Source organism: Dendropsophus ebraccatus, chromosome 6, assembly GCF_027789765.1.
Source record: "Dendropsophus ebraccatus isolate aDenEbr1 chromosome 6, aDenEbr1.pat, whole genome shotgun sequence".
In the NCBI taxonomy this organism is placed as follows: Eukaryota; Metazoa; Chordata; class Amphibia; order Anura; family Hylidae; genus Dendropsophus; species Dendropsophus ebraccatus.
This window is the reverse complement of record NC_091459.1, coordinates 104,784,074-104,811,664: the sequence shown is the minus strand read 5'-3', so window position 1 is coordinate 104,811,664 and position 27,591 is coordinate 104,784,074. Positions and strand designations below refer to the sequence as shown.

The window sequence follows — 27,591 nt, the reverse complement described above, 5'->3', positions numbered from 1 at the left end:
TCAGGCCTCACCAACAGGTCATGTTTTGAGGATATCCTATACAAAGACACCTGTGATTATACCTGATACACTGAGTATAATTATATCACCTGTGAAATACTAAGGAAATCCTCAAAACATGACCTGTTGGTGAGGACTGGAATTGAGAAGTACTACTCTACAGTGTCTGGTGTGGCTATTTACAGATAGCATTGAGAGTAATGAGGGACAGTGCAGTTATGCTGCACCCATACACTGTAGATATGTACGGGCAGTAGCATAACAATGACAATTTAGGCGTAAGTTTCTAGTAGAAGGGTACCAAATAAGTTAAATAAATTAGAAAAACTTTTCACAATATTATATAAAAAAAAAAAAAAAAATTGTAACAGTCACACTTGAACAGCAGTTTTAGAACAGGTTCATGGAGATATTGGTTCTGATTAGAGATGAGCGAACCGGGTTCGGGTTCGAGTCCATCCGAACCCGAACGATCGGCATTTGATTAGCGGTGGCTGCTGAACTTGGATAAAGCTCTAAGGTTGTCTGGAAAACATGGATACAGCCAATGACTATATCCACATAGCCTTAGGGCTTTATCCAACTTCAGCAGCCACTGCTAATCAAATGCTCGGGTTCGGATGGACTCGAGTATGCTCCAGGTTCGCTCATCTCTAGTTGTAATAGAAAGACCACATTAATGACTGATAACATGAAGTAGTTACTTGTCTTATGGCTTCTCTATGGTGTTGCCAAACAAAATGAATGGAGGTTTGCTCTGGGACTTATATTCCGTTTATTTCAGCATGGTATAAAATGTGTTTTTCAGAAGCGAAATGAAGCGCTGGATGACGGCTCTTGTTCCAAATCGAAGAACTAAATTTGTTTCTATCACTGCCCGGGTATTTGGTAAGTTCTAAGTAACAAAAGTAAAGGAACGAAAAGAACTGCGTGCGCCCGCATCTGGAGCCGCACGCTCCATTGTGTGCACTGACAAGTTCTCTGGGGCCGCTGTTCAATGAATAGTGGCTGCAGAAAACTGACATGTGCGTTTTTTGCGGGGCCGCTAGCGAACCGGGTCGTTGTTGAAAATCGGCAAGAACGGCGGTAATTAATAATAAACTTACGTTGTGTGAACATAGCCTACTGCATATTACTTCAAACTGCACAATCTCAGCCCACGGTATATAGATTATAGTGAACTGTTAATAAAATGATTTTGCTGCTCCTGAACAGGCAATGTGAAGTTTTTTAAGCCTCCACAGCTGTATGAAGAAGGAAAGCGCTACAGATATTTGTTTTATCAGGGAGAGATCCAGCCCAAATTGACAATGTCACATTATAATGAGTTCTTGAGGAGACACATTACACCGCCACAGACCTCGGCGGTTTCATCATCTCACCCTCTGTGCCGCATCCATCACTCTTTGACCCAATTATCAATGACTTGTCAGGACTCACCCTCCTAATTCCTGGGCTGTGACAGGTTCATGATACATACTGTCATATTTTCATTACATTCAGGAGATATCCAAGTGTGTTTTTCATCACAGAACTGATCACAAAATAAAAATAATCCAACAAGGTTTTGATTAAACATAATACTAGACATGTAGAATCATCTGCCTGAACGTGAGATGGGTGAGTGGAAAGCTGCTAGCTGCTAGTCTTGGGGAAGGAACACCGAAAAACCCCATTACAGGAAGGAATTAGGGGTTAGTTTGTCAAGCAAGAAGATGCAGATGAATTTGCCCTATTAACACATTCTTTACTTCTAGAGTTAGCGATTTCATCCTCAGGAGAAGTCATCAGTGTGATGTACAATAAAGAGCGTGATGCCCGCCCATTCCTGCCAGTCCTAACTGTAAAATACCCTGCCACTTCTGCCTGTCAAGTGTCAATGAAGCAGGGTTATGATTTTACAGGGTCAAAAGTCTCAGGACGCCCTTTTATTTCAGAAATCAAAAGAAAAAATGACATATCTGAATACCCCAACAAGTAATGGGTGATGGGAACTATCTGTTAGGCTATTTATGGAACATGGCCACTATCTTGAGAGCCATCATATTGGTCCAGGGGCAAGTTGTTTTTTTAATGGGAAGATGGTTATGTAGCATATCAAAGAAGACCAGGATTGTCATTTGGTTGATAATTGACAATTCTAGTCTTTCACATGCTACATGACAACCTTCCGTTTGGAAAAACTTGTCCTTGATCCAATATGGCAGTTTTAAAGTTGGTGGCCATATTCCAAAGATAACCTAAAAGATAAGCCCCATCACCCAGTTTTTCGAGGGTATTCATAGATGTCATTTTTCTGTCGAATTTAAGTTTCTGAAATAAAAGGGTGATACTTCTGACTCACCCTGTACTCCTTTCCCCAATGTCTTTATGGGCCTGTGAGCAGTTTTCATAGCTCCAAACTGCTGGAGTTGTTCCAGATTTAAAAAAATAAAGATTTAAAATTCCTTGTTTCATCCAAAAACAGCAGTATTCTAGTCCATGGGATGTGCCCTGGGAGTTGCAGCTCAACTCCATTCAAGTGAATAGAACTAGAGATGTGTGAATCAGAACGCTCTGCATTTGATTAACGGTGGCTGAAGTTGGATGCAGTCCTAGCGAGTCCACGAAAACATGGATATATGGCTCCCTAGGGCTGCATCCAACTACTTCAGCAACTGGTAATGAAATGCCACAGGCTCAGGTTTAGACAAACCCAAGCATGCGCAACGTTCACTCATCTCGAACTAAGACACAATCTTCTGGACAACATCACCCTAACCCTTAATGGCCTCCTCTCCTTATGTTATTTCATGTATGGATTCCGAATATTATTGTGGAACAGAGTTTTAGTTCTGGTATATCATATGAAGAATCCCTTTCTCCCTGGTGTATTTTTCTTATAATTGCAACATTTTATGTTCCAAGTTTTATTTATTTATTTTTTTGCCTTTTCTTCCATTGTTTTTATTTATTTATTTTTATAACTTTTGTCTCCCCCCAGACTGCCCACAGGTGCAGTGCGTCCACCCTTACATTGCCCAGGAGCCGGATGAGCTGTCTCTTGATCTGGCAGACCTTCTCAATGTCCTGGACAAAACAGATGATGGTATGTGTTCCACCAGTGACAGGCTGAGATCCCAGTAGACATCTGCATTGTGAGATTACTAATAAGACTTTGACAGATTTCCAGAGCAGAATACCTGTGTCAGGCCAGCAGACTGAATTGCTTTTCTGAGTGACTGGCTAAGGCTAAATATGTGTAGCGCAGTGACAAGCCTGATAGGCTCAGCTATTATCTGAGTACAAAAAAAAGTAGAACAGTGGAAATATGGAGAATTCATTATATCTGCAGATATTTCATTACGTCTCTTATAAAGGCTCTATGTAGGATGAAAGCCTGGCTAGAATGTGTCAGAAGAGCAGGTATACAGGTTATTAAATAGAAAATGGCCATCTAGTTGTGTTTGTCAATGTACTGGTAGATCAGGGGTCTCCAATGTGACTCTGCAGCTACTTTAGCTTTCTAGTGCTGTTCTGACAGGTAAGTTAAAAGCATCTTAGCTGCAATACCTGGAAGAAGGCAGAAATGTCTTTTCTAACCCCATACAACCCTGTTGAGACTAATTGCAAGGGATTATTATAATTATATTTTTCAAATACCATTAATTTCAAGATGATTGAGCAAATGATCCATAAACTTCATCAGTTGTCCAATTTATTATCCAATTACATGCTCCACAGGGCAGAAAATGTCAGTATGGGCCTGTGAGCAAGATAATGGCCACTATTAGAACTATAGTCCCAGTTATCTTCATGAAAATTTACTGAATAATGTATATAGGATCATATTCCTTATGAATATGAACGTGCACACCTTCTGCTGCTCCCACTTCGCTGGTCCCTCACCCTTGTAATTCAGCCATGATTGCTGAAGTTTGCAGAGAACATGTTAAGGGAGAAAAGCTTTATCTTTTCTCCACCAGAAATATCTATGGATTCAATCAGCAAGACAGCCAGTTGAATATTCAGAACCACGTGTGTGGTCCAACCAGTTCTAAGAACCAGGGAGAAACGGTATACTTACCTAAATCCCTTGACTCCTGGCTTCAACAAAAAGTTGCTTTGAGAGGTTACTCCGAGAATTACTCCGATCAGAGAAGACATCACGTGTAAGTCACGGAATGTCATTGACTACATTCTTTGTGTCTTCTGAGGTGGTGTCTGGCTGATTTGTAAAAAAAAAATACTGTCTTAGGGCCCTATTCCACCGGACGATTATCGTTCGCATAATCGTTAACGATTAACGATCTGAAACGACCGCTATTGCGAAAGACCTGAAAACGTTCACTCATTTCCATGGAACGATAATCATTACTTATGATCGTATTTGTGATCGACCGAACGACGTCTTATTCAATGCGAACGATTTGTGAACTTTTTGCGAACGAGCAACGATAAAAATAGGTCCAGGTCTTATAAAGCGATCAACGATTTCTCGTTCGGTCGTTAATCGTTAACTGCATTTCAACCGAACGATTATCGTTTAGATTCGAACGATTTAACAATAATCTGAACAATAATCGTCCAGTGGAATAGGGCCCTTACTTTACCACCATTGTGATAATACAATTAGCTGTAGATTCATCTGTAGCACCTATATAGTAGGGGCTAACTTAACTTTGCACTTATATCTTGGTAATGAGCTGGCGGACGGTATTATTTTTATATTCTGCTCTTGGCTGTGTTATGTATAGATGTACTGTGCTTGGTTCAGGGGTTGTATTTATGTTGCGCTTGGTTCTGTTACTGTACATAAACCTAATTAGCTTAGTTCTAGAACTGTAATTATGTTTCCAACATGGCTCTGTGTCTGTGTACTAAGTTGGGATTACTCTATCTGTAGACTTAACACTAAACTTTTAGCTTTAGGGGTTGCGAAATGGTTGTGATATTTGTTGTGTGCTGTGCACACAATCCTTCTCACTGTGCACACCTATGAGCATGTACATATGGCTCTAGTATTTAGTAGTCGGTTTGTTTAAAGTAGTGACAGATGGTTGGTATAGATCAATAAATTCCAGATGAACAAATGAAAGCTGGGGGGGGGTTAAGACTGGCATCCCACACGATGGATAAATAATCCCCTGCAAGAACACAGCATGTTGGATTTATGTATAGCTGCACATTTCTCCATAGCCGCCCATGCACACTGTGTGCAAATCAATTTGGCGCAGGGCAAAAGCCCCTCCCTCTTTTGCATCATGTCATATACACCCATGTCACATAGAATCGTCAAAAAGGGGCGAAATATTGTTGTGTCCCATGTTCTTGCCAATGATTGTGGCTCAGATCCCTGCCTTTATGCAATCCCGCAGCACCCTTCCCACCCACTTAGCATGGAAATTTGAGCAAAAATGTGCACCTTTTCACTAGTTTGCACTAGGTGCTCACCTTGATAAATCTTCCAGATTGTGTTTCTGGTGAAAGCCATGGACATGCCATCTCTGAGTGTTTTGCTAGTCAACTGCCGAGGTTGTCGCATACTGCAGGCAATTGGCTTGATAATTGTGTCAGGAATAACACTTGATAGCCTAGTTGTCCTACAATATGATGAAAAATGTTCAGAAAATACTAAGTACTGTAAATCTGGGGCTATACCTTTCACAAATGTGCCTTTATAGAATCAAACAAAAATGGAGACCTGCACATTGTAACAGGTCTAGTATTATATAAGTACAATGTTCTTTCTTTGTCATTAGTGGAAACAGAAGAAACAAAAGAACGATAGAGATCGGGTTGATTCATTGTATAAAGCTTTTATTTATTAAACTCAGCGGATTCACAAAGGAACTGTTGTTAAATATATCCACGGACTCATATAGCTTTAAGCCAGTTAGGCATAGGCTTTGACTTAACTGAACCTTGAACCATCGCACTTCTATATTCTACACCTATGACACTATAAGTACCATAGTTATGGGATCAAAAAACAAGTTCTAGTGTAGTATGATGATTGTGTACTCAGATCTTCTAATGGTCTATATATATACATACATACATACATACATGTACATATATACACACATGTCATTTCAAGCATCATGCTAACCTCTATGTACTCTAATGAAGTAAGTAAATAAATATATATCTCAAAAATGTTATTCCATTAAAAATAATAAACGACTCTGACATCATCATGGCTATCATGTCATTACACAATATGTCAGAAGAAGGTTCTGCAGGCTGGAGGTACAGCCATGCAAAAGGTTCGGGTTTTTGGTGGTCCTGACGGCATCCAATGAATTTCTTGATGGGAGTAGTGGTGGTGGATATAAAATCTGAACTTTATTGCATGGATTACGCGATTCAAGGCACAGCCTCTTCAACGTACTAATCTGATGAAGAGGCTGTGCCTTGAAACGCGTAATTCTTGCAATAGAGTTTTGATTTTACATCCACCACTACTACTATTATCATTTAAGCAGTGAAACTCATCGGATGCCGTCAGCGCCACCAAAGTCCCGGACCTTTTGCACAGCTGTACCTTCTTCTGCAGAACCTTTTTCTGATTCTCCACCGGGATCCCCCGGCCCCACGGACTGGCTGCAAGAGGCAATGTATTGATTATGTGATTGGCGATGTCGGGCTCGTAGCACGACCACCCCAGGTGAGCGGCTCTGAAAGCCACTATTTTAATCTGAATTCCTGATTTGCAGGAACACACCCCGGTTGTTTTTTAAATCTTTCCAGGATTACACAATATGTATATTAACATCACACGTCCTTGTGATATTTGCTTGACCATGACTTTCCTGTCATTCATTTGCAGCAATGCCTTATAATATATGTTTTAAAAAAATAAGACATATAAATCATTTGGTGTAAAATAAGAAAATCCTATGACACTAGGAACACTCCAGGCAAAGTTATGCACCACCCCCTTCTATTCTACATAAGGCATACCACTTATCACATCTACCGGAAGTTCCATAGGTTTCCATTATAATTCCATCCATTGCTACTTTGTCAGTGAGAGTGGAGATGAATGGGCAGAGCTCAGTGCTTCTGCCCCTTGGTTCTAGCGATCAGCAGGGGTCTCAGTGCTTGGACCCCCACCGATACAAACTTCTGACATGTGACTATATGTCAGAAATTTGTCAACAAACAAATGATAGGTAGACTTTAATCCTAGCAGACAACTCTCCAGAAAAAAGTGACCCGTCTGTAAGCCTCTCCTTCTAGAGAGTTGGCTGGCTTGGCTCAAATTCCCAGTTATGTTCAATGGCTTCATATTAGAATTAAACAATGACTTTAACAGAATGCTACCTCCAAAAAGTGGTGTCAGAAGTCAGAATATCCTTTTTCCCCAGAATTAGCTTCATGTTACATTTATTAGAACAATAAAAATGTGGTTGTGAAGTAAACATACAGGTATAGCATTAAAGGGTCTTGGTTAGAGATGAGTGCATCTCATCTGAGGGCATTTGAATACTGGTGGCTGAAACTGTTGGATGCCGCCCTGGAAAACATGGATACAGCCTATGGGCTTAGGGCCATAGGGCTGCAGCCAGCGTCTTCAACCACTAGTAATCAAATGCAAAATGTTTGGCCTTAAACATGCTTGAGTTGTACTCATCTCTGGTCCTTTTTAAAGGAAACCTGTCACCCCGGCTGCCAGGGTGAAGGCCGCCCGACCCCTACTGGAGCCCCTTATTTTTACCCCCTCCACGAAGTCCCGGTCCCCATCCCGCTGCCATGAAATCCCTGCCGGAAGCTGTGCGCGTGCTTCACCAGAGATGAGTCTGACGCCCATAAAGAATGACTGCTCCGACGGGGATTTCACGGCGGCAGGACGGGGTCCAGGACGGGACCCCCGTCAGTGTACATAGATGCTAAAGGGAACCATCCCAATGACTAGGGATTCAGGCAGCATAAAAGTGATGACAGGTTCCTTTAACGATTATTTTTTTGGCATGACACGTGAAGCACTAGAATACTTTGTGTCACTTCATTAACATGATTGGACCACACTGGTTGCCCATAAGGGTCCAGTCATAAACTGTCTGTTGTGTCTATTGGCAGTGATGCTCAGATTTAAAGCTGCAATTCAAGTTCCAAACTGCTGACACTGTTAGGGGCCAGGTGCTGGGAAAAGCTGGAACCAGTCCTGGGAAACTTCTCCCAGCACCCGGAGAGGAGCGGCACAGAGCGTCAATCACTTATAAGGCAGTAGGCTGATGAGTGGATTGCAGAGATAATGAAGCACTTTGCTATTACTGTTAATTCGCTCATCTTTACTTGTGACTCATCTTCCAGGTGTCAAACAGGCAAGGGGGGAGGAGGTATCTCAGCTTGCTGCTTATCAGGAGCTTGGAAAAGCCTCTTTGACTCTATGCAGAGCATTTACATCCTGGAAGCACAGACAGATATATGAAAGGTACCAGTTATCTAATTGTCCCAACATCTGTCTAACAGTGTCAGCAGTTACCACAAGTGGACATGCTAGTGATCCTCTACTTACTGGATATACATTAACCCATCAGCAAGTGTACGGACACTATACTAACCCATTATCAAGGTTATCTCCCCTAAGCTATTTGTATGTTATGGGAGACAATTCCGGGCTGCACATACTGTATAAGCCACGTGCTAACCTGTAAAGCAGTGCTTCTCAAACTGTGAGGCGTCCCCTAGTTGTTGGTGAGGCCCAGCTGGGGAGGCAGTTTTCACAAAAGTAACTATGATCTGCACAGTCCTTTTGCTGTTTGCAAAAATCTCCATTTTAGCCACATTATTAATTTATTTTGTACTTGCTTTATTAGTATATAAAGGTTGGGATACAGGTGAAAGGTAGCCCTAGAATTATTTTCAGCTTTTAAATGGACTTTCACCACAGATAGTGAGGCCCAGGCACCCTCGTGGTCAGTCTGGTGAGGCCCAGGCATTGCCTTGGTCTGGCCCAGGCATTGCCTTGGTCTGTTGGATGAGGCTCCAGTCGAAAAAGTTTGAGAAGCACTGATGTAAAAGGATCACTATCCCAGCAAGCGTCCAGAATCACCAGACATTGGGCCGTCGCAGAAAGCCACATGCACCCCACTACAATACCCCACCTCCCTGATGAAACCGTTGACCTGAGCGGAAGAAACGCGTCGGCAGACGTCCCATTTACAATACTAAAGACCTTATTTATATCTGGATTAGTCAACTACAATTCCAGAGATTACAAGATATCATTGACGGCTTTCTTATCTTTCTTTGTCACCTATGCATTACACCATACTGACTTCACTTACCCAGTGTAGGGACACATTCTCCTAGTGGGGACACCCACACAGAGGGGATTTAGTGGTAAGGTAGGGTACAATAGGCCACACTACTAAATACTGTCTGTCCCGTACTGGGATCTATTATTATTTTCTCTAGTATTTTCATTTGCTTTTTTGTTCATTTATTTATTTTGGTTCAATTATTTTGCTAGACTATTCCACCTCCATAGTGGCAAGATATGAATTTCTGTGCATATCCAATTAAACTAAGCACTTATTTACTTGGTTGTGTATCACAGTGCCTCTTTTCTCCGTTGTTGTATTAAAGAGTAACTGTCATGTTTTTTTTTTATTGCAGAAATCAGTAGTAAAAGCGATTTTAAGAAACTCTGTAATAGGTTTCATCAGCCAAAAAAACCTCCTTCTGTACTCAAGAAGCAATTTCCCAGCCTCCCCCCCTGACTTCTTATCTGTGCATTATCAGGCAAACACGTCTTCATTACAGAGAAGCCAGTGAAGACGGGTTCTGCTCTCTCCATTCTATCCTTATGGAGGGGGGAGGGGCTGAGGGAGATGAGGAAGCAGGAAGAGGTGACATGAAGGTCAGCTGTTAGTAGACTCTCTGGGCACCTAAAACGCTAAATTCAGGTGTCAGAAAGGTCAGTGCTAATCTATGAACTTACTGAGAGAAGATTGCAGGGTGTTGTGCTGTGCAGAAATCCTCCGTGCTCAGTCACTCCTAACAGCTCCTCCCCTCTCCATAGCCACATAATGGACACAGAAATCCTGCTTCATTTGATGTGAGGGGGGAGGCTGGGAGATTGCTTTTTCAGTCCAGAAGGAAACTCTTTTAGTACATAAAACTTATTACAGAGTTTCTTAAAATCGCTTGTACTGTTGATATTTAATGTTTTCAGAAAAATGACCCTGAAATGACAGTTACGCTTTATTACAGTGTCAGCAGTTTGGAACATGAATTACAGCTGACCGATTTCCTTTAATATGGTGGCTTTGTTTAATACATCAGAACATAGGGCATACTTACATCCCTGGCTCATAACATTCAGGATGACAATAGTTTTTCCTTTCTGTCCCAGGTTGGGTGTTTGGTGAACGATTGCACGACCAAGAGAGGGGCTGGTTCCCCAACACAGTGACAGAAGAAATACTGAACAAGAACCTCAGGACACAGAACCTGAAGGAGTGCTTAAGGGTGCACAAATCTGATGATGGCAGCCAGAACAAAGACCGGCGGAAGATGGGAAGCAGAACACGCCAGTGACCCCTGAAGATGGCACGGGGCAGCATGCTCGGGAATGGGATGGGGAAGGAGCAGTGTGTCTGTGACGCGATGCAAATATTCTATATAAATATATGTATATTATCTACAGATGTGTGTTACTGTTGTACAGGCACCCATACATTATTGCAATAGGACTGAGCGGGACACATCATGCACACAAAGATGAGCACACACATAAGAATATTTATAAACAGGTTATATATTAGGTTTATACCTTGTATATTAGACATTGGTAATGTATTAAGGCAGACTCACCTAAACTGTGATCACAGTACTACAACTCCCATCAACCTGCGCTGGGAGTTGGTATTCAACAAGAGCTACTACAGAAGCCCGTCTCCTGACAAATAATAAAGATACCTTAAGAATATTCTGCTCAACCATATATATCCTTCTACTGGATTTATTGGGAGAGGGTCATGTACAGAAATCGCCTTTGTCTCCTCCATGGATAAAGATGTCTCCTTATGTCTGAGGAATATGGCGCAGGAGACTTATAAAAGCTATTGGATAGGTCTGAAAATCTATTTACAGCTCACAGAATGACATGATATATTACATTTAATCTGGGTTTATGCACATGGTGCAGGTATTTGCTCCATCTGTATTCCCCATAGCTATATATATATATATATATATATATATATATATATATATATATATATACTGTATATACCCCTTCTTTTTCTAGTATTATCTAACTACAGGTGCCAACTGTATTGCCTATATGATCTAATTCTGTATGAACATTTTGCATCATGTTTTATATTTGCGGTTATGCAATGTGCTTTGATCGATGGTATTTTTGCTGGCTGACGGGTGTTGATCCCATTTTGTGGCTTGTGCATGACAGGTTTGGGTTCTATGAACCTCAGATCCCAGTATAAAGCCATTGATAAAGAAGCCATTACTTAGAGAAAATGGGATCTATGTGCAGTTCACTTGCTTTATGTTTTAGCTCACAGTTTCAACTTGACCATAAAGGGTAGAAACACAATGTGATTCTTTATTGGTTTAAGAAGCAGAGAATTTTCTGAGTGTGATAACAATCAGGGCGATGAGTACGGAGGTGCCAAGTAAGGCTGCCAGGACGATTGCAGCAACGGCGCCAGGACCCAGGGAACCTAAGGAGTAGAAAAAAGTAACACTGAGAAAATAATTCAGATATTCAATAAACCATACTTCCACTAAGATACATATATATCATGCTTTGATCTGCATACATGGGCTCATAGGGAAATAAAACAAATGAAACCTGTCTTTTTGCTGATGACTGTTTGCAAAAGTATAAAATGATGTATTTTTTTTTTTATAAGCCCGAGTTGAGCTGCAGCATACACACCTTCTCCCTCCTCCACATGAATTTAAACACGTCTGGGATAAACATATGTCTATTCTAACATAATAAGAAAGGAAATGCTAAAAGGGTGGACTAAATGGACTAGGTGGTCTTTTTCTGCATACAACCTTCTATGTTTCTCTGGTTGACATTCTTAATGCTGAAAGCCAAGCAGGGAGCTATGGGGAAGGGAGAAGTGTGCATGCTGCAGCTCAGACCAGCTTCTACAACTCTTTTATATGTTCTTTTACCATAACATCAATCTGCCGCCTTATGGTGCATTTACACAGACAGATTTATCTGACAGATTCTTGAAGCCAAAGCCAGGAATAGATCTGAAAAGAGGAGAAATCAGTCTTTCCTTTATGACCTGTTCTCTGTTTATAGTCTGTTCCTGGTTTTGGCTTCAGAAATCGCAGCATTATTCTGTTCCTATCCCACTACTTTATAGAGCATGGGTCTCCAAACTGCGGCCCTCCAGCTGTTGCAAAACTACATTTCCCATCATGCCTGAACAGCCAAATCCAAAGCTTTAGCTGTCCAGGCATGATGGGAGTTGTAGTTTCACAACAGCTGGAGGGCCGCATTTTGGAGACCCATGTTATAGAGTCTAGACGAGTGCCGCCATAACAAAAGATAAGTGTCAGGGTTACAGCCCATTTTTTTCTGGCATTTTATGTAGAAAATGGAGAGGAAAGGCTTCTTATGGCTCATATGAAAAGGGAAAATCTTTATATATCCCTTAAGAAATTAAGGAGGATCAGAATGCTTCTTGGCATAAAATGTCTGATTTCAGAGGACAATAGGGGATCTGTGGATATAAAAAACAGCCTACAGTTCATACAGTATAGACAGTGCTGGTTCTTTGTATTTCACTCACTAAACATTCGTGTGATGGCAATTTGGTATGGATGTGTGTGACTGTAATGGGGTACAGATGTGTGTCATACAATGGGGTATGGCTGTGGGTTGGGGTATGAATGTGTGTGATGGGAATAGGGTGTGATGTGTGTAATGGCAGTGGGTTATAGCTGTATGATGGGGTATGGATGTGTGAAGTGAATAGGGTATGGATGTGTGAAGTGAATAGGGTATGGATGTGTCTGATGGCAATTTGGTATGGATGTGTGACGGGAATGGGGTATGGATGTGTATAATGGCAATGGGTTATGGATGTGTGACGGGAATGGGTTATGGATGTGTGACGGGAATGGGGTATGGATGTGTGTGTGATGGCAATGGGGTATGGATGTGTGACGGGAATGGGGTATGGATGTGTGTGATGGCAATGGGGTATGGATGTGTGTGATGGCAATGGGGTATGGATGTGTGTGATGTCTGATAATACACAGTGATCACAGCCATCTGAAATAAAAGCTATACCATAATCCAGGAGAATTCCTTTAAACAGGTGCTCCCAGCCTCAGCATTTATAGCATAACCACAATATATATTATAAAAGCATGTTATATATGAGTCGCCCGCTCTATTCACTTTAATGGAAAAGGTGGGTTTACTTGCAGTTTGCAAGAGTAATAGATCTGTCTACTTGGTTCTTTCTGTGTCTCCCACAGGGTGGACAAGATGCTTTAAAGAGGATGTACCACCAGGTACATCCTCTTTAATCTGAACCAATGGATCGAACGGCGCCCGGTTCCCGTGTACGGTGCCGTTCTATGCACCGGAACCGGACGATGCTCAAGCACTGTAGGCGGGCCGGGCCGCCCCAGTGGGAGGGAATTCCCTCCCCTCTATGACGCTGCTCCATTCATTCTAAAACAGACCGCGGCACAGGCTTCCCCTGTCACGGCGCCGCTGTTCGATCCATCGGTTCAGATTAAAGAGGATGTACCAGGTGGCTCTTTCTCCATAAGGCTGCATTCACACGTTCAGTGTTTTTCCTGGTCTGTGAATGCAGTTCGCTAGCTACCTCTGTGATCCGTGCAAAACCGTCTATGTTGTCATCCGTGTCTTTTTACTGATCTGTTTAAATTACATATCCGTGTACATCCGTGAAAAACACAGATTTCATTGGCTTCTATGGGGAATCTGTGCCGTGCTTCCATTTTGAGTTAGGACACGTCCTATTTTTAAATGGAATGGATTGGAGATCCATGAAAACATTGAACATGTGAATAGCCCAATACAAAGCAATGGGCTATAAATTTGTCCATGTGCACAGACAACTTCACTGAACGCGTTAATGCAGCCTTAGGCCATGTTCACACATGGTATGAGACCGGCCGCATTGTGACCCAGCCGGATGACCATTTCTGTTGAATTGGGATGCAGGCGCATCCGTGTGCGCCCGCATCCCAATTCACCGCTGCACACAATGGTACTCCACTGTGTGAACTGACATGTTCTGTGCGGCCGCACAAAACTGACATGTCAGTTTGTTCGTGCGGCTGGTTGAGACAACGGCCATGATTTCTGCAAAAGATACGTTGTGTGAACATGGCCTTAATGTGAGTAACACAAGCAGCAGCCAACCCTAGATGTACCTAACATCTACAATGTATGTACCCTAAAATCATTTTAGGGTAGCTATGCTATTAAATGCTTGACTGGCATTATGCTTGGAGGGAGGAGGACTAACACATCACATGCCAAAGTTGTTTATTTTTATTTTTTTGCTATGCAACTGATTAACATTGATTAATATCAATCAAAACCCAACACAGTATATATTGTTAAAACTGTGTGACAATAGCCTAACTATAACCCCAGCTAAGATCAAGCTTCAGTACTTCCTGCATAAAATGTTGAGTAACACTGTAAATACAGTACACAGTTATGGCCTGTATTATAACCTAGTGGCCTTTGGCCACTGCATGTTGGTATGGTTTCATGTGCAGGCGGCATCTGCAACGTGAGATTTATTCTAAAGGGGTTGTGTACATGGCAGTTTTCTTCCACAAACAGCACCACACCTGTTCATGGGTCATGTCTAGTATTGCAGCTTAGCTTCATTCAAAGGGGTAGTCCAGAGAAAAAAAATGTGCTTGGAAGAAAGCTGCAATGGTTTATAAAAGCCTGTTAAGGCTGGTTTCACACTGGCTAAAATTTTTGCAAAAAAAAAACTAAACGCTGCGGCCCCAGATATCAGCTTTGAGTCAATGGAATTCTATTAAATGCCATACTTACTTTTTTTTTTACTTTGGCAGTTTTCCCCTAAATGCAGCATGCTGAGGGTTTGACATTTTTTTCTGCAAACCCATAGAGTTCAATGGAATTTCTTCTCGACAAGATAGTCTTTGACAGATTTTTTTGCCATTTTTTTGGAGGCCAGGACACGCTACAAAAAAAAATCTTTGCCTGGGGCACTCTTATGCTATTTAAGGAAATAGGAGAATTGGGAGTTCAGCTCTGGAGTATAGTCCACAGAATGATTAAGTTCATTCTTTGGACGGAGGAAGGAATCCACCCGTGCATAGAATGGAGTCTACGACACTGGCGGAGACGCGTGCGCCCACTGCAGTCCGCGAGCGGACGCGAGCTGGGAATTCCGCAACAGAGTTTCTGTCTGAATTCCTCAGTGTGCACATACCCTTAAACAGCAGCAGGCTGATTGCAGTAAGAACAAAGTGATTCACTTCGTTATCTCTGCACAGTTGCTCATTTCTAGTCTAGACTGTAACTCAGTAATGCATTTAGAAAGTTACTCATCATTTTAGGTAAATGTTATATCTAAACTGTACCATAGTGTTAAAAAATAGTAAGTTTTCTTTGTACAAAAAAAAACCTGTATAAAAAGGGAGAAGAAAATCTCAGCCCAGGTTGTGGTGGGGACTCTGGACTTTGTGTTATAAAATGATGATACTGTTTGTGGTTATTGAAAAGTAAAGCCTGCTCTCTGGCATCTCTTTCCTAAGATCTTTAATGATGAATTTTTTTTTTATTGTTTTTAATTTTGTAATTAGTTTTAATTTATATTTTCTTGACTTTACAATAAATGTAAAATGTTATAAATAGCTTCAACTATTAAAATATAACGCACAGATAGAAAAACAATAGTCATCTTATATGTTCTCCCTGATCATTATTATGTTGTCTTTGGATCTAACCTGCTGATATCTCCCTATAGTGCACAGGGTGCTGAGAATGAAGGTTATTTTCTTACCTTCATCTTCTGTGCCGTTTCTGCATAGTTTAATCCATATGCTAATGAGGCAGTTTGGTGCACTGGGGGCAAGACTACTGCCCTCAATGCACAGATCTGCCCTGGCATTACAAGGGGCGTGCCGGCTGGAGCGGGTCGATTCACTGAGTAACATAGTCCTGCCCCCGACGTACCAAACTACCTAATTAGTATAAGGATTAAACTAAAAGCTACACAGAAATGGGGCAGAGGATGAAGGTAAAAAACGTATCTTCATCCTCAGCACCCCGTGTGCTATAAGGACATATAGTTTCCCTTGCCCATATGAACTGTGCCTATATGGTCAGCTGAGATAGATGAGCAAACTTACAGTAAGTTTGGGTTTGCGCAGTCCATGCACTCAATATTTAAATCACAGTGGCTGAAGAAGATGGATGCAGCCCTAGGGCTGCTTGGAAAACATGGATACTGCCTATTGCCTTACTGTAAGTTTACTAATCTCTAATAAAGACATAAGAAAATTTATTTTTCTATTTAGAAAATGTCATGTGATCACTGACCTGGTACAACTTAACCTGACATATTTCATACCATGATCCAGCAAGTCTTACCCTGACATTTATTACATCACATACCACTGAAAATGCCAGGTTATAGTTTGCTTAACTTTTGTCTTAAAGGGAACAATCAGCAAAAAAATAAGTATACGTGCTGTTACATCACCCAGCAAACTTCTCAAACATATACATGTTTAACCACCAAACTTACTTTAAAAATTCCTGCGCTGTATGTAAATGTGGGCCAACTAGTCATCAAAGTTTTAAAGGTAAGTTTGCGGGTTGTACTGGGCATGGACGCTGGCTACATGTATATGTTTGGGAAGTGTGCTGGGTGATGTATCAGCATTTTTGTTTATCTGTATACCCATTTTTTTGCTAATAGGTTCCCTTAAAGGGGTTAACAAGCTTTAGAAAAACATGGCCACTTTCTTCCTGATACAGCACCACTCTTGTCTCCAGTTCAGGTGTGGTTTGCAATTAAGCTCCATTCACTTCAATGGAACTGAGTGCACCCAAACTGGAGACAGGAGTGTTGTTGTCTCTGCAAGAAAGTGGCCATTTCTAACAGTGGATAACCCCTTTAAAGAGGACCTGTCACCCCCCGCGCCGGCGTTGACAGGCTCCCGACCCCCAGCTAGATCCCCTTATAGTTACCTCATGTCGCTGAGTCCTGCTGCTGGAGCCGGTCCCGGGACGGAGATATCCCGGTGAGAAGCCGGCGCGCGCGCTGTGGAGATGGGTCCAGCGTCCATAGAGAATGAATGGAGTCGGACTCATCTCTGCTGCGCACGGCTCCATTCATTCTCTATGGACGCCGGCCCCATCTCCACAGCGCGCGCGGCGGCTTCTCACCGGGATATCTCCGTCCCAGGACCGGCTCCGGCAGCAGGACTCGGCGACATGAGGTAAGTATAAGGGGATCTATCTGGGGGTCGGGAGCCTGTCACCCCGGCGCGGGGGGTGACAGGTCTCCTTTAAGCAAAGCACACTTTACAAGAGCTACATTGTTGCTGCTTTCAATCGTTTCTATCTTTAGGGTATAAACCCACACACCGTATATGCAGCGTATTTACTGCTGCGATACGCAGCAAACTCGCAGCAGATTAGATCTGAATAACTGAACACAGCATCAAATCTGTACCAACAAATCTGCTGCGTATTTGTTGCATATCTGCTGCGTATACGGTGTGTGGGTTTATACCCTTAAAAGGCTGACATAATTCCTGATATTGCAGAGCAATGCTGATAGATGGATGGAGCAGCACAGCTGAGGGGAGAACAGCACTGCAGGGCACTCCGACCACTGTATCTTGGGATTGAAGTGGGTCACAGGAGTGAGACCCAGTACGATCAGTAATTTTTGACATGTCCAAATGTAACACTTTAGATAGAAGATTGTAGCACTCACATACCCAGCATGGCAGCACATTAGATTAGTCTACATCTACATACCGTCACTGGTACCCAGAGGGTCTTCATATGTGGTGTCAGGCTCAGATGCGTCGGGTGGGACACCAGTGACATCCGAGAGGGGTACAGATGGTGTAGTTTCAATAGGTTCTGCTCCAGAAGGAAGCTCTGGGGGTTCTTGCCAAACAGTGGGGGCTGCGGCCTGGGGATAACCTACTGAAGAAAGAGAAGAATAGCGTTATGAAGCTTTGTAATAAAGTGGACTGACCACACCATTGCTGATCTGCTGGTAGTGTGGTGACCCCCTGGGACGTTATGTCGGAGGATCGGCCGGTCACTTGCTAGGTGGTGAGGTGTGATGTCAGCTCTATGGCGGTTGGCCGAGATACAGCCGGGCCCAGTGATGTTATGTTGTGACACCAGTGCCGGTTGGGCACACAGGTAGGGTGGCATACCTGCTTTTATTTTTAAGGCCCGGTTGTACCTTATTCCCCTGTGGACAGTGTCCTTCCGGGTTGCTACGGGTTCCCTTGGGATGATATCACGGTGGGCCGGAGTTGTATAGTGACCCTCCTGGACTATTGGAACTGCCACCCACAGAAAGGGGAAATGTCCCAAGGCTGTAGTGTACACTGTGTTGGTATGAGATGAAGAATCACAGAGTCTTTTTATTATAAATAATCTTTCTTTACTTGGAAAGTACTTGTGTGCAGCAAGTTATACAGCTTCCCCTTGACAGGGTACAATACACTTGATAGTTCCCTTGATAAAGCACTTGATAATACAATAACCATATATGTGATAGGAATGCGTTGAGGAGTACAGTCGTGCTGACTGAGTTGCGTGTTGAGAGATACAAAGAATCAGAGGAGCAGAGAGGGGCATGTCGTGAGAGTCCCAACCCAAGTAGTACTGTGCTCTGCCGGGATGTTGGAGGATGAGGTAGCAGAATACTAAGAAGAAGAGGAGAATACTTGTGCCCGTGTATTGACCTTTGGGTCTTCACACCACTTAATGCCCTACCAGTGTCAGGGGACCCGTCCAGGTGGGTGACACAAGGCCCCAGACCTTGTTACCTGGGATGAGTGGAATGCTGAGGATTTCCTGCTGACAACCGCGCTGCGAGATAGAGTTCCTAGTGTGTTTTGAGAATTTCCCATACAAAAGAACACATGTGATAATACCTGATGCACTGAGTATAATTATATCACCTGTGAAATACTAAGAAAATCCTCAAAATATGACCTGTTGGTGAGGCCTGAGGACTGGAATTGAGAAGCACTGGTGTAGAGTAAGTCAAGAAGAAACTGTTAGCTGTGTCTTGTCTTGCTTCCTACCCATACGGGGATCTGACTAAGACTGACCCTTGAGGGTAGGGGACCTGGCAGAGGGCCAGGGCCCAGAGAGCACCACTGTAGAGAGCTGTCTAGCTTGTGTCCTTCCTCTACAATGTCCAACACGAAAGACTCATGCACTTCCTCTACCTATGTGACTTCCTTCCTCGGCGTATCTAAGGTGCGCTGTGAGTGGTTGAAGAGTGCAGTTGAAGAAGTAAAGTGAGAGATGATAGGATAGAAGAAGAAAAGATTCCCATAGGTCCACAGATCCATGTGACACACAAATAAACAATAACCCTTTACATACTTCAGCCGTGTAGCATCTAAGCACACATATATCTAATACAGCAACATCTAAAGGCAAAAATTTATCACTACTCATCACCGCTTAAGTACAATAAGTACAGGATTTTACAAAGGGTGTAACTAATAGCAACACCCGTGGTGGGATATCACAGTAGCATCTGCTGAAACATTTCACATTCACTGGTCTTATTGAGGCACATCCATGAGCATGGAGCCTGAACAAATAGACAGTCCCTATGTACTACAGAGCTGTGCCAGTGTATGCTGTCTTTATACAGCGTTATATTACACACTAAGGGTATGTCCCACTACGGAATCCCAACGAATTACCCGACGCAGATTTCACAGCTCGCTCCCACTTGCGGCCGCGGGGATCTCCACTGGTCCCATAGGCTTCATTCTATGGTTTGGCAGATTCCGCCGTCCGCCCAAAGAATAAACCCACTCATTCTTTGGGTGGACAGCAGAATCTGCCAAACCATAGAATGAAGCCTATGGGAGTGGAGATGTGCACGGCTGCGAGCCACCGAAATTCAGTAGTGTGGACATACCCTTATAACATCTCTTTATAAACTTTGGACAGGCTGGGCCTACACTAATATAACATAGGCTTCCGTAATACCCTGCACCCTATGTCATCATGTAAGGGACTAGATGGAACTAAATCCACAATCTTCAGTATGGCTACTGCTGGGAATATATAGTTTATAAACCAGAAATGCAGTGGGATTATAGCAAGCTTTATCATTGCCACATGGTATATAGTGGAGGCAAGGCTGTCCTTATTATCAGGAATAGATCCCATTCTAAACATTTAGGGGGAGATTTATCAAACATGGTGCAAAGTGAAACTAGCTCAGTTGCCCCTGGCAACCAATCAGATTCCACCTTTCATTTTCCAAAGAATCTGTGAGGAATGAAAAGTGGAATCTGCTTGGTTGCTAGGGGCAACTGAGCCAGTTTCACTTTACACAATGTTTGAAAAAATCTTCCCCTTAATGCTTAACGTATGGCTCGTATACACAGTGGTATACATGTATGAGGTATACTCATTGCTCCTGGGTCCTGCCATCGGTCCAAGGACTAAAGGGTCCATTTACACAGAAAGATTATCAGACAGATTATCTGCCAAAGAGTTGAAGCCAAAGCCAGGAACAGACTATAAACATCAGGTCCTAAAGAAAAGCCTGAGATTTCTCCTCTTTTCAAATCCATTCCTGGCTTTGGCGTCAAATCTTTGGCATATAATCTGTCAGATAGTCTGTGTAAATGGACCCTTAGGGCCCTATTCCACGGGCCCGATCAACAGTGTAAACGAACGCCTATCTGCTAGATCGGCGCTCGTTCACTGGGCCTATTCCACGGCCCAATGATCGTTTAGCGAGGGCTGCAGGGACATCGTTACAGATGTCCTTGCAGCCCTTGCAGCATACATTACCTAGCAGGGCTTCTCCTCTGCTCCGTCTTCCTCCCTGGGTCCCACGGCGTAGCATCAACTCCCGACCAGTGATTGGCTGAGCGGTCTGACTACTCAGTCAGGCCTCACCGAAGCTGATGCTGCGCCGTGGGACCCGGGGAGGAAGACGGAGCCGAGGAGAAGTCCTGCTAGGTAATGTATGCTGCTTCTCAAATCGTCTTTCGGTCGCCCGCCGTGCACCGCTATTCCACGTAGCGATGCGCAGTAGGTGACCAATGATTTTAGGCCTGGGTTTTAGGTTTGGGCCTAAATAAACGAGCAGCCAATGACACGATCATCGGATGATCGTTTTCACTATGCCACCGAGCGATAATCGGCTCCGTGGAATAGGCCCCTTAGTGTGTGTCAGCTCACACATCATGGAGCCAGCACCTGGAGAAGAGAGGAAATCATGTCACTAACCCAGCCTCCCCCTTCCTCTCCTTCCCCAGTACAATGTCTATGTTTGCTTTTGTGTATTTATATAATACAGCTGTGATTAAGTAAAATGTACATTCTCTATAGTACATTCCCATACAGATTAATACTAGGCCATTAGATGATTTAGTTGGTTGGGTACTGCCATCTATGTGTGATGAGTGGTAATGCACCTAATTTATTTTTGTATTTACATGAATACATCTAAGGGTGCGAACAGGGCCGATTCTAGGTTCTATGCTGCCTGAGGCGAAAATTAAAACTGCGCCCATTCCCCCGCAAACACAACTATATACCAGCAGTGAACATTGCATATATAACTACATACCAACAGTGCATACAGAACTATATAACAGAAGTGCATACACTAAGGGTATGTTCACACTGAGTAAAACAGGTGGAATTCCGCGGTGGAACTCTCCGCCGCAGGATCCCGCCTGTCTCACTGTCCCATAGCCCATCTATGGGAGAGCGTGCGCTCCTCCGCAGCCACCGCTCTCCGCTCGAAGAAGTAACATGATACTTCTTTGAGCGGAGAGCGGCGGCTGCAGAGGAGCATGTATAAGTGCCAGTCTTAATGGTGGTGACATATGGGGAGCCAAGTGTTAGAGACCCCCAAATAGTATAGGTCTCAGACTGCCTAATACTGCCAGCTTCAGACCCTCAATAATACTGTTAGCCTCAGAGACCACCTTAACCATATCATCATACTACTCCCCCCTTCATCCTCCTTCCCCCTCCACCATCATACTACTCCCCCCTTCATCCTCCTCCCCCCTTCATCCTCCTGCCCTATCATCATACTACTACCCCCACCTTTATCCTCCAGACCCTCCATCATCATACTACGACCCACTTTATCATCCTCCTGCCCTTCCATCATCATAGTACTACCCCTCTCATCCTCCTGTCCTTCCATCATCATAGTATAACCCCTCTCATCCTCCTGTCCTTCCATCATCAAACTACAACCCCTCTCATCCTCCTTCCTCCTCCATCCTCATAGTACAACCCCTCTCATCCTCCTGTCCCTCCATCATCATACTACTACCCCTCTCATCCTTCTGCCCTTTCATCATCATAGTATAACCCCCCTCATCCTCCTGCCCTTCCATCATCATAGTACAACCCCTCTCATCCTCCTGTCCCTCCATCATCATACTACTACCCCTCTCATCCTTCTGCCCTTTCATCATCATACTACTACCCCTCTCATCCTCCCGTCCCTCCATCATCATACAACTACCCCTCTCATCCTTCTGCCCTTTCATCATCATAGTATAACCCCTCTCATCCTTCTGCCCTTTCATCATCATACTACTTCTCCCTTCATCCTCCTCCTGTGCCTTGATCATCATACCGCTAGCCCCTTCATCTGTATTTAAAACAAAAAAAGCCATACTCACCTCACCAGTATGGACCCTCTAGTCTTCCAGGGACTCCTCTCCCGCTCTGCATGGGTGACATCACTCGCGCTCGGCAGGGGGTGGGGCTTCCCGCAGCAGGGGGCGGAGCTTCCCGGGACATGGTTTTGCCGGGGCTGTCTCGTCAGAATCAGGACAGTCCCAGCAAAACCTGAGGGCCCCCACCTGCTCCCCTCCTCACCATCCGGACCGGGATCCACCGCTTCTCCTTTCCCTCGGTGACAGGAGAAGACGCCACACAGGCCCCTCCCCCAGGCCAGGTCACAGCGCCATACACGCTCTCTGTTGTACAGCATTGTGACCTGGCCTGGGGGAGGGGCCTGTCACCCAGCGGATGCCGTACAGGGGAGAGGATTATAGTGTGAGTGGGGGCGTCCTCTCCTGGGCCCCGAGTCTGACGGCAGTGCATCCCTAGAAGCTGCAGAGCTGCAGCTTCTAGGGATGCGGAAAGGGGGACACCTGAGCGGGCGGCGGGAGTCAGATGACAGGGCAGAAGTTGCCGCCCCTAAAGGGACCCCAGAATGTGCCGCCTGAGGCGGAATACTCATTCCGCCTCATGGCAGAAGCGGCCCTGGGTGCGAACACACACGACAGATGTGCAGCAGATCAGCAGCAGATTTCATGGTGCAGATTTAATGCTGTTTTCAGTGGTTTAAATCAAATCTGCTGCGTATCCGCAGCAGAAAATTCACTGTGATGCGGTGTGTGTGAAGCTACCCTAAATGTTTACTTTTGATTAAAAAAAAATAGCCTTCTCAAGTTAAAGGGGCCCCTGTAAGAGAAGGTTCACCTTCAGAGTTTTAGGGTACGTTCACACTTACCGTATCCGCAGCTGATTTTCTGCTGCGGATCTGCAGCAAATCCGCAGCAGATTTCATTTAAATAACTGAACACAGCATCAAATCTGCACCATCAAGTCTGCTGCGGATCTGCTGCAGACCTGCTACGGATCCTGTAGGTGTGAACGCACCCTAAGGCTGGGTTCACACTAGGTATATTTCAGTCAGTATTGTGGTCCTCATATTGCAACCAAAACCAAAAGTGGATTAAAAACACAGAAAGGATCTGATCACACAATGGTGAAATTAAGTGGATGGCCGCCATATAACAGTAAATAACTGCCATTATTTCAATACAACAGCCATTGTTTTAAAATAACAGCAAATATTTGCCATTAAATGGCGGCCATCCACTCAATTACAACATTGTGTGAACAGAGCCTTTCTGTGTTTTTAATCCACTCCTGGTTTTGGTTGCAATATGAGGACCACAACACTCACTGAAATATACGTAGTGTGAACCAGGCCTTAGGGTGCATTTACACGTACAGGATCTGCTGCATATCTGATGGTGATAGATCAACTAAATGACTGAACACAGTATCAAATATGCAACAGATCCTGTCTGTGTGATTACCCCCTAAAAACATATATTTTTATCTTTTCTCTATGATTTTAAGCCATAGTGCACCCCCTCAGTATCATTTATATAAAGCAGAATGATTTAGAGTTGGCACAAGATTATTCCAGGGAAATCCTTCCGCTGCAATTCACTTTCCAAACTGCTCACACTCCCAGATAGCTGTTTAAATATATGGAAAGTACCATGTGTCTCCTTGCCCTGTCTGTGGGGGGGGGGGGGGGGGCATAATAATAGTTTGCATGTCTACTGCCCTATTAAAATCTATTAGCAAGTTAGGACAGGCCGGTTTTGCAGTATTTTTCCAAATTTTTTCCAGAATTACAGCAAAACCATTACACTATTTTACAGAGATTTCTCCCTCAATTCGGCAAAAAAAAAAGAAAAGAAAAAAAGAAATTGGTGCATGACGTCACACTCAAGCCAGACCAATTCCTAATAAGCCAACTTGCATGTTATTTTGGCCCATTTGCAGTAGCATATCTGCATCAATGTTTTTATTCCATCCAGTAAACATCAGAAGTATCAAATGACCAAGACCAATTTATTCAGAGGAAAACTTATCCTTATCAGCCTTTTTTTTTTTTGCCCATCCCCCCCCCAATACTTTAAGGGTATGTGCACACCGAGGAATTCTCGAGGAATTGGGGTATATGCACACTGAGCAATTCTCGGGGAATTAAAACAAAGTTTTCAGGCAGAATTCAAGCAGAATTTAAGCCCCCCCATTGACTTCTATAGGATTCGTCTAGCAGATCTACAGCTGAAAATTCTGCTCGGAAATTCTGCAGTGTGAACAACAGAGCAGAAAACCCATTGAACACAATGGGACTTTGCTCTGTACATATTTTATTCAATTCCTCACCTAATTCCTCGCCTCGCCTGTGCACATACCCTTGTAGAGGAAAGTTCTCTGCTTGAAATTTCTCGCCTATTCAGCTGACAGAGCTGAATTTGAGCGGAATCCGAGCGGAAATCGAGCAGAATGCAAGCCCCAATGAGTTCTTTAGGATTCCTCCAGCAGAATCCGCCCAAAGAAAGAACCCGTTCATTCTTCGGGTGGAATGCGCATTCCAGTACTGGCAGTAACTGACAGGCAGAGAATGGGTTACATGCTTTTCACTGCACTCCACACAACAGCGACACCTACTGTCTTTAGTGGGAACTGCTCTAGGTAGTGTGGTAAGCCTAGGAAGTTGCTAAAAGAGGGTGGGGTTATGCAGATAGGCCCCCTATATAAGGTTGGCAGTTGCATTGCATAGCTGAGACAAGTGAGACAAGAGATAAAGGAGGAGAAACTAAAAAAAAAAAAAGGAGATTGGAAAAGAGAGCGTTCTTCAGGAGTATTTACAGAGATACAAGGTATTTCTCTACTGTTAGTGAGAATCCTAAGGGCACAACTCCTAAGCAAACGGACTTGAGTATACTGGGTAGCAGAGATAACGTAGGCCTCTGCACCCATCTTCCTAAATTCGGGGGGTAAGCTTTACTAGGACCCCTGGATACCTCTGGGACCCAAAAGTTGTGGCCTACGGCCCAACCCAGTAACCTAAGCAGGAGGCTCCCTACCAGACTGAGAGGAAAATTGGCTCAAGCACCATTGGGGAAGAGGTCCACAGGATCACAGTGCCCACCTGGTCCCACACATACTGACAGACCAAGGTCTGAGGCAGATCATCTCTCCACACACCACCAGACTCTCCACAAGCGCAGTAACCCAGTCAAGGCCGCCAGTATTAACAGCTGTATGCCAAAGGACTGTAAAACACCTGCAAGTCTATCAGTAAAGGAGTTCTTGTTACACTGCCTCCCTCCTTGTCTCCCTGTTGTCCTGGTTATCTGCACCACACCATCATCAAGGGCCATTGTTCAAGACAGCAGTATTTGGGGTTGGCCCCCGGGGGAACTGCAGGTCCACATCATTGACCACCATACACACTGGTGCAGCCCCCCTACAGAAACCTCTGCAGTAGTCCACAGAAGAGAGAGAGATCTCAGGGAAGCGCCAGAGGGCCCCCCTACCTGCAGAAGCCCTCGTGCCCACCTGTGACTGTGACAAGACCCAGCCATCCTGCAGGTACAGCACACTCTCACTCTGCAGCCCTCAGTGCATCCCCTCACAGAGGAGCTCAGCGCCACACTCAGGAGAGACTACTACCACCATCAGCCTCTCCTCATTCCCCTCACTCTCTTCCAAGTACCCTGGCTCGCTGCATGGTTCTCTTTGGCGTCACGAACAGGATAGCCTGTGTGCCTGTCACAAAGTACCGACACCTCAGCTGTGAGAAAACTGCCCTCAAGTGTGGGGGGAACCCTGTACTCACAGAGACTTTAACTGTATGCTGCTTGTGAGAAAAGACTGCTTAAGTGTTTCTGCTACTGTTTTACTGAACTGTTTCGCCTAAAAGAAACTTTGCTTAAAAGAGGGGGAAGATGGAACCCATATCCCTGTGTGTGGATTTACAGATGTACAGCATGGACTTTCCTTTATTGAAAGAGACTTTACAAGCCACCATGTTTGCTTCACTGTGCCACCTTAACTGTGCTCTCAGAGACGTTGCCACTATCCTAGAGAAGAAGGATTTGTTTGCTGCGTCACAGTCGCAGCGCATCGCCCCTCAAGGGGTTAACTACAGCTCCGCTGAAGCGCGTGAAGGTGTAAGTCCCGCCTCACCTCAGAGCAGCTACGCAGCAGCACCATAACAACAACGGTTGCCTGCCAAGTCTCCTAGAGGTCTGCACTGACAGCGCTTCCGGAGTCCACTGTGTGCCACCATCTTGGGTGAGTCCCAGTCCCATCGGAAAAAGAGCGCCTCCGTCCCACACAGGAAGTAGGCGGAGCCTGGACCGACCGGAAAAGGAGGGAGTTCAGTAGCGAGCAGCATGGCGAGCAAGCAGCAACCAGAGACCGGAGTTCCCGCATCCGCCATGTCCGCCAACACAGACAGCATGCCTGAGCCGCAGCCTGCCCCTCACTCCTCGGAGCAGGTCTGCATTAGTATGCCTCCGGACGCAGCGCTTGAGACTACCAACCCAGACGTGGCAGGGGTGCTAAAGAGCTCCACCGCACCAAGTTCCTGTCATCCCCTGGGAGGAAGGGGCTGCGATAAAACCCTGTTTGATGGACGGAGCTCAGAGACAACTGAAAAACTGAGATAAAGCCTACAGAGCAGAAACCTGGTGAAAATTACATATACAAGATATATAATGGCTAGACGTATCTCCAGGGCCATATTAACAGCTGCTGCT

General features: G+C 44.3%; 2 protein-coding genes across 4 annotated transcripts in view; one reads left to right on the top strand and one right to left on the bottom strand.

The window, feature by feature from the left end:
- The window catches only part of NGEF (neuronal guanine nucleotide exchange factor), a 112,020-nt gene extending 100,211 nt beyond the window's left edge, over positions 1-11,809 (top strand). For both annotated transcript variants that reach the window (XM_069975515.1, XM_069975516.1), the window contains 3 exons: positions 809-888; positions 2,984-3,088; positions 10,346-11,809. In XM_069975515.1, coding sequence (XP_069831616.1) covers positions 809-888; positions 2,984-3,088; positions 10,346-10,530 — 370 coding nt within the window. In that variant the 3' untranslated portion in view covers positions 10,531-11,809. The remainder of the gene's footprint in view (positions 1-808; positions 889-2,983; positions 3,089-10,345) is intronic.
- SNORC (secondary ossification center associated regulator of chondrocyte maturation) overlaps positions 10,278-27,591 on the bottom strand; it is a 35,267-nt gene continuing 17,953 nt past the window's right edge. Inside the window, exons 2-3 of one of the 2 annotated variants that reach the window (XM_069975517.1) lie at positions 18,005-18,178; positions 10,278-11,675 (exon numbers count right to left, since the gene is read on the bottom strand). In XM_069975517.1, the coding sequence (XP_069831618.1) occupies positions 11,566-11,675; positions 18,005-18,178 (284 nt within the window). In that variant the 3' untranslated portion in view covers positions 10,278-11,565. The remainder of the gene's footprint in view (positions 11,676-18,004; positions 18,179-27,591) is intronic. The other variant, XM_069975518.1, reaches the window with a different exon arrangement.